Source organism: Buteo buteo, chromosome 19 (genome assembly GCF_964188355.1).
Source record: "Buteo buteo chromosome 19, bButBut1.hap1.1, whole genome shotgun sequence".
Taxonomy (NCBI): Eukaryota; Metazoa; Chordata; class Aves; order Accipitriformes; family Accipitridae; genus Buteo; species Buteo buteo.
This window is the reverse complement of record NC_134189.1, coordinates 22,181,191-22,194,358: the sequence shown is the minus strand read 5'-3', so window position 1 is coordinate 22,194,358 and position 13,168 is coordinate 22,181,191. Positions and strand designations below refer to the sequence as shown.

The window sequence follows — 13,168 nt, the reverse complement described above, 5'->3', positions numbered from 1 at the left end:
TTTTTGGTTTGTGGCTGCAAAGGCTTCACATGGTGAGTGAGTTTTCAAGGTCTTAAATGTGATATTTGCTCTATGGTGAATCACATATTATCTATAAAGAAATTCTGCACTTTCCTGGAAGATAACATTTCCAGGAAGTACAGCTACTAGTTGTTATTGATGGCCAGACCATCAGGTTCTGCAGATAAAGCCAAAGTTTCTTCCTATCATCTGAGGTTTCCACCCTAAGCTCCCCGTTGTGCTTATTTTTATATTTTTATCTGTTTTATTCAGCTTACTAGTGTTAATTGTTTTTATGTCATTATAATGCTGTGGTGCTTTCCCTTCTGTACTCAAACGCTCCTTACTTATTTCTATCCTTCCCCAGGTCATTTTCAGTGGTAAGACTGTCAGTTTTTGAAGATGGGGGCTATGTCTTCTACCACATAATAACAATGCACAAGTGCTATAAACGAGTAAATAACAGACCTAGTGAATATTAGCCTCACCAAAAATACAAACATAGCTGATAATGTAGCTGGATTCCTTTCTCTTGTGGCTCCTACTCCAAAACATTCCAAAATAATATTTTGCTAGACTTCTGCAGCTGAATGACTGAGCTTTTTTGGTGCAAAAGACCTAGTTGTCTGACATATGCAGCATTCTCAACCCAGCATTTCATAAAATGCTTAGTACTTCTCAAATACTAACTTAACTTCTGCAGTAAATACAATCTGCTAATACCTCTGTCAAATACTTTCTAAAGGCGACTAACTTTTCTTAATGTTCCAAACTACTAAGCACACATGATGTCCCATAAGCTGCTCAACATTATTTCTGCTACATTCATCCTTCATCTTTTTCTTTCATTTTACTGTCTAAACCATGGATATTTCCCATGTTACTTTTACTCATCCGACTAGTTTCATGTTATACAACAGAAATGTTTGCAACTTAAAGATAAGCAAATGCATTTGTCTTTCCAGTCTAACAATTTCACTTTGGGAATTGGAGGAACCTCTCAGTATCATCCTGAAAACAGATCACTTCAAAAAGTAACAGGCACTAGAATAGTAACAATTTTATAACTGTTAAGAAAGAAATGTGGTTTTGTTCAGCTGAACACAGGACTAATGAAGAATAAACTTCAGGAATAGTAAGCAAAAAGCAAATGTTTCAGTACCTTCCTCCTCCTTATTTACTAGCAGGATTCCTATGGTACAGAGGCATACTGAGATCAGGAGGCTTTGGGGGAGTACAGTCAAAACATTACAAATAAGCCGTGCTTTTTGCTGTATGAGAGGTACTTATCAATGCATCAGTGGAGGGTTACTAGCTTTAAAAAACGTAAAAAGAAACACAAGAGTAATTCAGCTTCTTTTCTAATAAATGGATTGGCCCAGTTCAGTGGGACCTTAAGAAACTAACACTCGTCTGATATATGTAGACTTTACAAGTTTCCAAAGCATCCCAAAATATCAGAAGTCAATGTCTTATTTGGGGTACAAATTTCTCAAGGTCTAACTAAAGAGTCTGAACTCACTAAGAGTTCTTCCATTGACTGGGGAGGGAGATAGAGATGAACTGATAAAGTCAACCAAGAGCAGAGTAAATTCATCCACCCCAGTCTGGGCAACCACAGCAAGACTGCTACTCGTGTGGGAGCTGTTTAGTGGCAGCTGAACTCGGGCATCTCTGCAGTAGGCTGCCGTGACCACAGCACAGATGTTTCCTACGTGTATACTCTGCCTCTGGATTTCTGACATGCAGTGATTGCCCCTTGCATAACTTGAATTCAATCCTTCAGAAAAGTTAGAGGTAGCATGTTAGTGGGTGACAGAAGGTAATCAAAGATTATTTGTGGTAGCAGGATGCAGGAGGTAGCACCACAGAATCCAACTGTAACTTTATGAGTCAGTCCCATGAGACTCCTAGTATTGCAGGGGCCAAATTTTCTCCAGAAAAAAACAATTTCTTTTGTAAAATGCCATGCTTTTTACTTAGCATGCTTGCATTTTCTCCCTAGATGACGGGAATACTTTAAAGTAATTTTCCAGTGTTTTGGTTTGTCTTTTGCCTTTTTCCTTTAAGAAATTCCCATCTTCTTTTTCAATCGTCACTTTATAAAATGTGGGAACATTCCATGAAACCAAATATGTGTATAAAAAAATAAATATATGGCCCTTGCAGTACCTTATGGGAGATATTTTTTCCCTGCAAAAATAAACACTTCCTTTTTCTGAACAGCCATCCTCAGCACCCCAACAACCTCCAGTGATGTCCGTGGGAGTTACCTGTGCAGAGGAATTTGCAGACTTACCTTCACAGAGGCCGATGTGCCTCAAGCTGGTGAGGCACAAGAAAGGAGAGCTGGCAGCTGAGCGTGGGTCACACAAGCGTCCCTCAGTCTGTACGCTGCATTCTGCTCCGGTATGAGGAGGAACCCGCTGCCCCCAAGATTGGCCTGAACGGTCAGTACAAATGCTCAACTAGGCTATCGGTGGTTCAGCAGCAGCCCTCCCTTGCTGAAGCGTTCGGCTGAGGCGGTGGGAGCCTGCCAAACCACACATCCTCAATAACAGCAGCGGGCTGCTTGCTCATCAGTCTGCAGGGTCTTAGCCAAACCGGCCAGGGAAAGTAAAGGTCGAGTGCCTCAGTTATAAGCATCTGGGGTTGATAACTGTAGTAGTTTCGGAGCATCAGATGATTCACAACCGAATATGTGACAGGTCCTCAGGTTTTTGTGTCAGCCTGGAGAATGGCCTGCAACTGTCGAAAGAATCTTCTGTATTAGTGGGTAAGTGTGAAAAGAGTATCTGTGAATGCTCTGCGGTTATAAGCCACAGTGAGTTATTTTTTTACCTCAGTGACACACAGGACTGAATGGCAAGAGAGCGAGCCACTTCTTCGGAGTGAGTAAGTGCTGAATAACCTGTTCTTAGATTTAACAGCTAATATGTATTCCGCTATATCCTTGTGTCCTGGTTGCTGGCTGGGGTTAAACCACAACACCTTGTATGCAAACTCTGCTCTACATGCAACACGTATTGAACCTCCCTGCTGCCCTAGTTCCACACCCCACTTTCGTTCTCTGCCCCTCCGGACTCAGGTCTGGCAAAACCTCCTGAAGTGTCTACAGCTTGTGATCTCTGGACCCATCACCTCTTCCCTCTCCCACTCTCCCTCTCCTAGGCATTTTCAGTTCCCCAATTTCCCCGAAGCCACCGTGCTTTAAGCCTTGCTGGCACAGAGGTTTTGGGTTCTTCTTCACCCTTTTGCCTTTCTGTTTCTTCTCAAGTGTCATCCCGGGCGTGCTGGCCTGTCCAGCTCTCCTGGTCCATTCCTTAAATGAGCATCTGCTGCAGACAAAGGCTAAAATCAACTGCAAGTCAATTTATATTTATGGACGTACCAAGTTTATACGGCTCTTTGTGAGCTGTAAATATAAACACCTGGAGATAATTTTCAGCACCTGACTCCTGCTCAGAGTCCTTGACGATCAAAGTAGTTGCAGGCTGCAATGAAAGCATAAAGCGTAACCCTCCATTCTCTCGGTTTTCTATTTAAGGCGTTCTCCTCGGGTACGGATGGACGCCTGCTTTGGATAAACTGCCACTGAATTCCTCGCCAGCCTCGCACAGAGCCTGCTGCCTTGAAGAGAGCCCCGTTCCTCCGGCTATTTGAATGGGCAACCCAGCCAAGATCCGTGGCCGGTTAATTGTGTGTGAGACGTCGGATGAAGCGTGCAGGCCGCCTGCCACCCCTCCCGACGTGGACGGCCCTGTCTTACAAGCCCGAACCATCGGGCTTTGTGCTCCCCTGGGTGAGTCAGATCGCTGGCCAACTTCTCCAAAAAATAGCAGCGGATCCCGGCCTCCTGCCCCCCCACGCACACACCCACACCCCGCGCCGAGTCCGGCCCCTCCGGCGGTTCCGGCCCCGTGATCTTCCCACCCGCGGAGCGGGACCCATGGGAGGCCGAGGGCTCGGCGGCAGCGGCGGCTCCCCGGAGCGGGGGTCGGGGGCCCACAAAGGTGAAGGGGCGAAGGGAGAGGAACCCGGGACGGGACGACAGAGGCCGTGGGGGGGGGCTCCCGTGGGGCCCTGCCGGAGAGAGGGGCCGGGAGCGGGGGTGAGCCGCCCTGCAGGCCGCGGCCCCGGGGCGGGGACGGCGCCTGTGGGGTGGGAGGAGGCGGCGGTTGCCGCTGCCTCCGCGACCTCCCGTGGAGCCGCCGGAGCCCACCCGCGGGACAGCCCTTGGGCTGGCGGGGAGGCGGACGGCGCCTGAGCTGCGCGTTGTGAGACCCACTCGCGAAATGGCCGGGCGTGGGGCCGGCTGGGAACCGGCATCCCCCGGGGGCTCGCCTCAGGCGCGGAGGCCAGGTAAAGCCGGCCGGGAGCCGTGGCTCTTCGCAGAGGCCGGAGGCTGACCGGGCCGGGCAGAGGCCTGTGCTGGCGGCAGAACGACCGCCTGTGAGGGGGGACCCCCCCTCGGCCGCCTTTCGGGGACGCCTCGGCCCCCGCTGCTGCCCACGAAGTGGGACACGGCGGTGGCAAGTCGGTGGGTCCTTCCCACCCCCAAACCCTGAAGGGAGACGGGGAGAAAAGGAGACTCTGAACGGCTGTCACTGCGGGATAAGGCTGGATGTTCCGCCAGAGAGGTTTTGGGCTCTGGAGCTGATGGCTTATTTCTCTTATCTGTGCTGTGTTTCAGTATGAGGGCAACCTCAGACTTAACTGTCTTCACCCTCATTTGTTCCGTGCTCATTTCTTTCTTTTTTGACCACTTTGGAGTGTTGGGAACTACCTCACTCTTAGGTTAAGTTCTGGATGATGTAACTAAAATTCGGAGTTCTTGTTAGTGAAGTAGCTTTGTGATAACAAGCTCAATGTCACAGGCTTTCTAGTCTTCAGCTCTGCTCCCAGCCTGCTTTCCACAGAGCACAACTTTTTTTTTGAAACAGCTTCATGGGTCCTGGGCTCTACTCCCCTGACAGCTGGTTGTTGGGTTTGGGTTTTTTTTTATTAAATTCCTGACATTTCTTTTTTCAGGTCTATTCTCAAATATCTGGTTATGGCGAGGTGTTGCCGGAGTCCTTACTGCTGCCGTCATTTTCATTTTGTGTATTCAGTTTGGTAAGTGTGTAAATAATTTTAAAAGAAAATATAATCAGCCTTAGAAATAACCAGAGTTTTGGGTTGTCAGAAGTCCCTCAAAACCTCAAAAGGCTTATTCAAAGCTTACCTTATCTCGAAGTTAAATAGATGTCTCATGACACATTATTTAAAATTGTGAGCCAGTGCTGGAGAAATTACTCCACTAGTTGCAGTGGCATTAGGGAGTGCTTGGCTTAGTCTTGGTGTACTTCTGGCATTCAAGTTTATAACCTCACTGTTGGTCTTAATCCAAGTTCAAGAAAACAAACAACAAATGGAAGATTGTTCTTTGTAACTAATCTTCTAATCAGTCCTTCAAAAAAATGACATATATAAAATAAACAAAGCTATTAACTCATCTGCAAGGAAGCAAACATGCAAAAACTATAGTTGTCAGAAATATATAAGTTGTAGAAGAATCCTTGGAGGATACGTTATTATCACCTTCTCAGCTACTTCTACCAACCTGCCCCTGATTGTCACTTTAAAGGTACATCAGCAACTATAAGGGTGCAGGAGCCAGAGTATATAATTAGTTTACAATAATTATTTCTGCTGGGCAGGAGTAATAATGCTATGGCTAGACTTTGATTTCAATGATGCAGTCAGAAAGCAAGCTAAAAAGCTCAAGAAACCTTTTCCAGCTGGAAGAAATAGGTAGATTGTTTTTTATCTTTTTGCAGTAAACCGTTCCTCGGCCAAAGATTTTCCCGTCTGTCCCTCCCTGGAACTCTGTCCATCAGGTTGGCTGTATTTCCAGAGGAAATGCTACTACCTCTCAGAGAGCGAAGCCAACTGGAACTCCAGTCAGAGCCTCTGCTCTTCGCACAATGCTTCCCTCCTGGTGATCGAAAATGATCAGGAACTGGTAAGGGAACAAAGGGGGGGTCCTGGTTTCACCCCGTCTCACTTCTAGGGACCTGCACGATGAACCAGTGTGCTCTTCCAGCCTCTTAAGCTGAATGGTTTGGAAGCTGATGCAAAGACCGTGACGAGTCACAGCTTGCAGAAAGCTGCGTGCCTCCTCTCCCTGCAAACAGCAAACATCAGTTTTAGCAGTTGATGTTTTTGAAAATGCCTGAGGCCTATCTGAGTTAAATTTGGTGCTGCTCACAGCTATAAATACTCACATTGAAGGCAACTACCAGGGTAAACACTGTTGCATCTCATTTATCTTTAATTAGACAATGGTTCTCTCTTAGCAAGGTAGGCTAATGACAACCAAGTTGGTAGATATGTTAGTCTTGACCTTTGGAGTCAGGAGATGGTTATCCTAACCACAGCTTTTCTGTATTATACTACAGTGTTAAGAAAGATTCCACCTAGTGCAAAGACCTAGGAGAATATATTCTTCCACACCTGTTAGAGACCTTGATATTTTAAAACAGCCTCTTTCTAGGTCAGTCAGCCCTGTCACAGACACCAGTATAATGGGTGTACTGGGTGCAGATGTCTGTTCTGTTGCACACACTGGGGCAAGGATCTTCCTTAACTAATCCCTAAAATGTCTTCCACAAGTCCTTGCTAGCTCATAAGAAAAACTCAGTGTGATGAAGACGTATCAGTGATGGAGAAATGCGTTGGCTGCAAAGGCGTTCATCGTTCTTTGAAGACTTTCTTGTGGAGAGACAGTAAAATGATGCATTCGCAGTTCCATAGCAGTTCTTAATATTCAGTAGTATACTTGCGTTCTCATAGTTGGCATTTCTGTCACTACAATATCTTGAGTGCTGCAGGGATCCTGTCTCAGAATGAGTCCATTTGATTTCTGATCGAGTTGTAAGTTCTCTTTCAGTTATGTGGATCGCACAAGATCCAGACGCTGCAGTACTCTGTAGATTTAATTTTTAATCTTGTTTCTTCTGGGAGAAAGGCAAGATCATTGTTTTGCTTTCTAGCCCTGGATCAAAGACTTTGTATTTTGATAACTGGACTGAACATGCAAAATTTCTTTTCTCATACGGGTTTATTCCTACAGAGTTTTATGGTGAAGATAACAAAGCAAGACCCATGGATTGGACTCTATAAAAGAAATGAAGAGTTCTTTTGGGTAAATGGGAAAGCATTAGACAATAAACTGTAAGTCGATGTTGAGGGGTTTTGCTGGTGATACTAGATTATAGGGGAGTAAGAAAGGATAACTAATACAGATATAGACAGTGATTTGAAAGAAGTATCTGTAATGATGTTGAAGGGATGACTGTGGAGAGAGCATGGAATACAGTGAAGATTTCACATAGCATTGTTAAAACTGACGGGCGAAAGTTAGGAGATAAATCCGCAATGCCAGGTTCTGAAGCAATATGAGACAGGAGCTCATGGTAACAGGCAGTATAGCAAAGTGAAAGCTAAACAAGAGATCATCAAGATACCAAAGCAATGGGGGGAGGAATGGAAGATTACAATAACACAAATTCCTCATTATAGAATATATTTTGCAAAAGTGCAAACCTGCATGCAACCTGCATGAGGTTTATAGCAAAGATATTTGGAAGGCTTCTAAGAGATGTTTTCATACTTCTTATAGAATATGCCTACAAAAAAGGCTGCTGGAGGGAAAGGTGAAGCTGCAAATTTATGTTGCAAGAGCTGTTCTGTGCTCGTGGCCCTGTGTTCTATCCCACCGGTGACAAGTGTGGGACAGTTTGTTCCTCCCACCAACAGCTGTCCCATCTTCTCAGAGACTGCTGCTTCTTGTCCTGGGGCAGCTGCCAGCAGGAACAGGTAGAATTACCGGTGAAAATAATAAGCATTGAGATTTCACAAGGCTGAAATTAACGTAAGAAGTGGAAAATTTAAATACTCTTAAGTTTGTGACATTAACTAGTGGTGCATGACTCTATTCAGTTCATCCCGAAGACTTGAGGGCTTGATCTGATAAAGACCTTGCGTATTTAATGAGATGTGAGCAGCACATAGGGATCTCAAGTTGAAAACTGCAGTCCTTCCCGCTCTTGCTTATCCCCTGACTGTGGTACAGACATCCACTGATGCTTTTATTTTCAGTGATGAAGTTCTTCATATTCTTAGACTTCTGCCTCTGTGCTTCCTCAAACTGCCCCTCCTGTCTTTAGAAGGGTGAACACCTTGATGTCTAAGCTCAGTTGCTGTTAGAGTCCTGTGAACCCTGATGGGGATTTGTCCCTTGGCTTTTCCAGAGACCGTACTGGTTCGGTTGGCCTATTCACAGAATGCTGTAACACTTTATTTGAAAACAGAGTTGGCAAAGGAGACCCTTACCTCTTACGTAGGGACACCTACAGTGTGGAAACTGAGGATCGCTTCCTATTTCCCACCACCCCCTTAACCATAGTGCCGTGTTCGGTGCTGAGGAAGAGGGAAATGAGAGAGGCATTTGTTAAACAGCTTCTGTTGGAACATTTTAGCTGTATAGAAGGATGTGGAAGTCAAAGGCAGAGCCAGTCTTGATCGCGTGGCATCCTTGAGAAGGGCAAACCTGAATTCCACTCTCCGCTCTAAGGGCGTATTTCACATGAAGGAGCACTAGACAAGATGCTGGTGTACTGCGAGTCCTAGATTTTGTGTTCTGGGGGCCAGGTCCCATTAAAAAAAGACAACCTTTGTGATGTTCTCTTCAAAGCGCAAGCTATCATCCTCCTACGATGCCTTGCCTGTGGTAAATCAGACTTTGTACAAAGAGAACCTGTGATCCCTGTAGTTCCCTTTGCTCTATTGCATTATTTGATTGTGGGCGTCAAGTAATCATGTCTTTCATTCTCCCTTACAGGATTGAAGTAAAAGGCTCTGGAAACTGTGCCTATCTTGAGTCAAAAGGAGTCTCGGCCTCTGGATGTTATTTAACCAGGAAGTGGGTCTGTAGCTTGAATATTAGCTTAGCACAATAAAGGTGGCTGAAGCCACCACCCCTGACACTTAGTGCTCTGATCTGATGTCTGCACAGGCTATGGCTATACACTGAGACCTGGGAATGCATCTCTGCTTCTGCCTGGAGGTGAATGACTTTTCTGGTAGCCAGAATTCTCCACCCGTGGGGGAAGCCTCTGTTCTTTAAAGATACCATTTAAAAGGCTTGCTTCAGCATCTTGATAAGTCATTTCCTTGCCCCATTTTTCTAGCTGCTGCTCAGGCTGTTGTTTCTTTTTGTTGTGTATTTCTTCCATTAACTCTTCTTTTGTAGGATCCTAAGCAGCTGGTCTTTCTTTTCCTTTTTGGTGTGCAGTTGGAGGTATTTGTTCTGCTTTTCCCTCCGCCAAGCTCTGTGTGCAGGGATAGGTTGTGAAGTGGGTCTGCCTGAAGGTTGGCCAGTGCCTCTCAGATAGAGTGATGCTGAAATAAGCACCGTTCTTTTAGACAGGATCATTGCAGATTTCACTCTTCTGGTTTGATGGGATATGTCTTGTGTGACTCTGCATTGTATCCAATGTTTTCTTACTGTTATTTTACATGAATCTTGTTAAATTAACTTGACAGTATTATCATTGGGATTTATGTAGCTGCACTGCACCTCAAGTTCTCCTTCCCACAGGACTTAGCAAAACAAAGTCAGAATAGATAGAGTATTTATTGACCTGAGGATCTGCACTGATGGGGAAGGCGTTTGAACGGAAAAAGTAATAGCGAAGCTGCAGGCATTAATGTTGTAAAGTTAGAAATAGTCCTCAGTGCAAATAGGCAAAATCATAAGTAGAGAATAAGAGAATTAACAGCAAAGGATGTTTCTCCATGGTTTCCTCATGTCCTGTGCCTGTCGGAGCGTGGGGCTTCCAAGCAAGTGGTACATTTCTGGATGCGCAACCAGTGTTTTCTTCCATATGTGTATCATTTTCAGCAGCAACACCCAGTGCTGTTGAATTGCTATTAGCCTGAACAGAATTAGGGGGCAATCCAGCTGAACTCTGTCCACTCATGTCTAGCAGGTAACCTGGAGATTAAAGTGCTGTTTGACCCAGAGGAAGCAAAGTGGCTTATTTTCCTGGAAGGGCTGTTGGAAATTCGCATGTATAACAGGGCAAAATACTTCTCTGCTCGGAATAAAATCTGGAAAATTAGTTTTCTTGTGATCTGGGTGCTACAGAGCAGCCTATGGACGTCTTGAAGGAGCAAGTGGAGCCATTTTTGGAGCAGTCACTAGAGTGCACTGTAGTTCCAGGGAAGGGAAGAGAACTGTGTCTTCTCATTTTTTAAGAATGTAAAATTGCACCATGTTTGACAGGTTATTTGGAGTGTTGTTGGTTTGTTAGGGTTTTTTGTCCTATTTGTAATTATTTTTGCCTTCACTGTGTTTTTATGCAAATTTAATTGCTGTCTAGTTTTGTTCAGCACCTTGTTTATGCCTTCATTATTTTCTGTGACAATAGGACTTTTCTGTAACAGGACCGTGCAGTATGGATATTGTTAACAACTTGTGACTTTAAGACTTTTATTTGTATAGGAGCACTAATTTTGCCGAACTACACTTTTTTTAATTGCTTGTATTCTTTATAGGCACAGTAACAGGACTCTACAGTATGAATAGCCTTATTATCTATGTGTTAATTTATATGTAACTAGTTGTGGGGGGAGATTATTCTGCATTGTTTTTAAATTAACTGGCTCTGAAGGATATGGTTATGTGCAATAGTCCTGAAAAGATACTCACTAAATACCTTTACAGAGCCTCTGAATTGCAGTGGTTTGTGTCTTAATATTGTGCCATTAAAAGTGTTTTTCAGCTTGGGCCCCATTTTGGGGGGGGGGGGCGGGGAATAATCACCAGACTGAAGCAAAATAAAATTTTCAGGTTTCAAATATGAAAAGATCTTTAATCATAATATTGGAGTTGACATGAGACAAGACATTTGACCCAAAAAAGAATACACTTCACTTTCTAACACTTCCGACACATTTTCACACTTCAAAATGTGTCAGACTTTTAAAAAAAGCATTTAACTGAAATGCTGAAGTACTTCTGGAGAAATGCTGAAATGCACGTAGTGAAACACACAATACAGTAACTTTGGAGGGAAATGTGGAATTCTCCGCAGTTCACTTTTGCAAAGTTTTCCAAGTATTTGCATTAGATTAGAATTACTAGAGGTACATTCCACAAATTTGGTAGAAATGGTAAGGGGTAAGGAGTATTTGCGAACTGTGTTGTGTCTTAGCATTTCTTAATGAGCCGATTTACCTGATTGTTTCCTTTAACTACAAAATAACATCGCTCTTGGGTTTTTTTTCATCAGTGTCATCTATGGATAGAGTCCAAAATTGGGAAATTTTTGTTCTTAAAGGAGGTTTTGGAGAAACCATAAGCACAGTAGGTTATAATGAAAGTTCTTTCGTAATCTGACTCTTAAGGGGTGCAATTAGCATCTTCTTTAGTATCCAGAGTCTGTCGTGCTAAGAAATGGTCAAGCTGTGAACCCACTTTGCTCGGAGTGGGGTTTGATGAAGTACTTCACTTCAATGGCCATTTCTTTTTTTTCTTTCTTTTTTTTTTTAAAAATCGGTACAATTGCTCAAGATTTAGTGGCTGCTTAAAATGTAGGTAAGAGCTTCAGTAAGGCCCTGCAAAAACATGTTTAATTATATTAGTAATAGTGAGAATGCTCAAATACTAGATGTTTCACGAATATTGTTAAAACCTAAACACCACAACCAATTTTAGAGAAGACAACTCAGGAGTTTAAGTTTTTCTTGTTAAATTTGGCGTGGCTCAAGAAGCATCTGCCATAAAAACAGCAATTCAGCAGTCATCTCCAATGCATGGAGAAGGGTATGCTTTAAGTACCCTGAAGTTACATTTTCTCAATGGTGAATATATATCTATATAAAAATATAGATATTATAGAGATACAAAAATACATATAGATATAGACAGATTTATCTTACTCATTTCATACTCTTTGCTTCTCTGCCTAGAATAAACAAAGCAATCCTCTTCCCTACACGCGTGCTGCACTGAGTTTGGGGGATTTTTTTTGTTATTGTTTTTCTAACGTGAGAATAACAGCAGTTTCTCAAATGAGTCTTTGGCTGCTGCTGCTGCATTCTGTAGCGTAAATCTGTGTTGTTTTTTTATTTGAAAGGAAGTCAGCCACACTGAAGGTATGGTTCACTTTTTCATCTGTAGCCCCAAAGTCCTGAAGAGCCATCGTGCTGGGCCTGTGGAATGCAGCAGGCTGCGTCACGTGCTTGGTGTCTCCTTCCACTGAAGACCTCTCTGGCTTTTCAACTCTCACTTACATGCACCTACTACTTTCCTGGCATCTCTGTCCACCATTAAGTGAGGAGTTACCCGTCAGCGTCCGTAGGTGGGGGGCTGTCAGTCTGTTGGTGTTACCGTGTTGCTCATGAGCATTTTGTTCCACAGCTGCAGTCATGTGCGCGCTGAAGCCGTGGTACTTTACACGAAGAGCTCCTGTGCAAGTGTTATCTGTTGGTTACTCATCACGAGTTGCTAGATGTTAACCACAGCCCTCCATAGGGTCAGTAGTTATCTAGTGCAGGTATGAGACAACGTACCTGGCAAACTGCAGCTGCCTTTAATTATGTGTATTATAGCGAAGATGAGCTAAAGGCTCTACATTTCAAAAGCCACGTTGGACTTGTTTCTCTCTCTCATTGTTTTAATGAGAGGACTTTAATTCCAGTCTGTGCAATTTTTGTTAGAGTAGTACCTTGGATTTTAATGTTAGGTTTTGTTTTGGGTTTTGGTGGGTTTTTTCTCCAAACATAGCTAACCCCACATGGCTAGAGTAAAAGTACATTAAATTATAGTAAAACTCTGGGAACTTAGAATCTTCCCCTGATTGGCCTCGAAAGGGCCTTGAGGTCCCTTCTGCTATAAATTATTGCATAATTCTATGAAATGAGGTAAGAATTCAGCTGCTTATTGTGGAAAGCATAACACAGTAGAGTTAACTTCAGGGGCATTTGAAGAGATCCTGCCTGAAATTGAATTATGGCGGGTAAAATGAAAATTTACTTAAACAACCCTGTCTGTAAGCACAGAGAAGTAGATTTTACACCTTTGCAAGACAGCAGTATGTAAGTATGAGAGTGCCTCAGC

At 43.7% G+C, this 13,168-nt stretch overlaps 1 protein-coding gene and 1 long non-coding RNA gene across 9 annotated transcripts in view; one reads left to right on the top strand and one right to left on the bottom strand.

The window, feature by feature from the left end:
• The window catches only part of LOC142042109 (uncharacterized), a 29,488-nt gene extending 25,664 nt beyond the window's left edge, over window positions 1-3,824 (bottom strand). For all 3 annotated transcript variants that reach the window (XR_012653624.1, XR_012653623.1, XR_012653625.1), the window contains exon 1: window positions 2,300-3,824. This is a non-coding gene — a long non-coding RNA (uncharacterized LOC142042109). The remainder of the gene's footprint in view (window positions 1-2,299) is intronic.
• A 40-nt stretch (window positions 3,825-3,864) lies between these two features.
• LOC142042107 (C-type lectin domain family 2 member B-like) lies at window positions 3,865-13,079 on the top strand. Of its 6 annotated transcripts, none has more exons than XR_012653622.1 (6): window positions 4,159-4,362; window positions 5,032-5,115; window positions 5,820-6,004; window positions 7,115-7,215; window positions 7,664-7,860; window positions 8,885-13,079. XR_012653622.1 is itself a non-coding variant. In XM_075051639.1 (5 exons), the coding sequence occupies exons 1-5, from the start codon at window positions 3,950-3,952 to the stop codon at window positions 9,000-9,002; spliced, it is 552 nt and encodes a 183-aa protein (XP_074907740.1). In that variant the 5' UTR covers window positions 3,865-3,949; the 3' UTR covers window positions 9,003-13,079. The 6 variants fall into 6 exon arrangements, 3 of the variants coding, with proteins under 3 accessions (XP_074907740.1, XP_074907741.1, XP_074907739.1); XR_012653621.1 differs by lacking the exon at window positions 7,664-7,860 and having other exon boundaries at window positions 4,162-4,362; window positions 8,885-9,109; window positions 10,032-13,079; XR_012653620.1 differs by lacking the exon at window positions 7,664-7,860 and having other exon boundaries at window positions 4,162-4,362; window positions 8,885-12,972; window positions 13,015-13,079.
• Window positions 13,080-13,168: the final 89 nt, after the last annotated feature.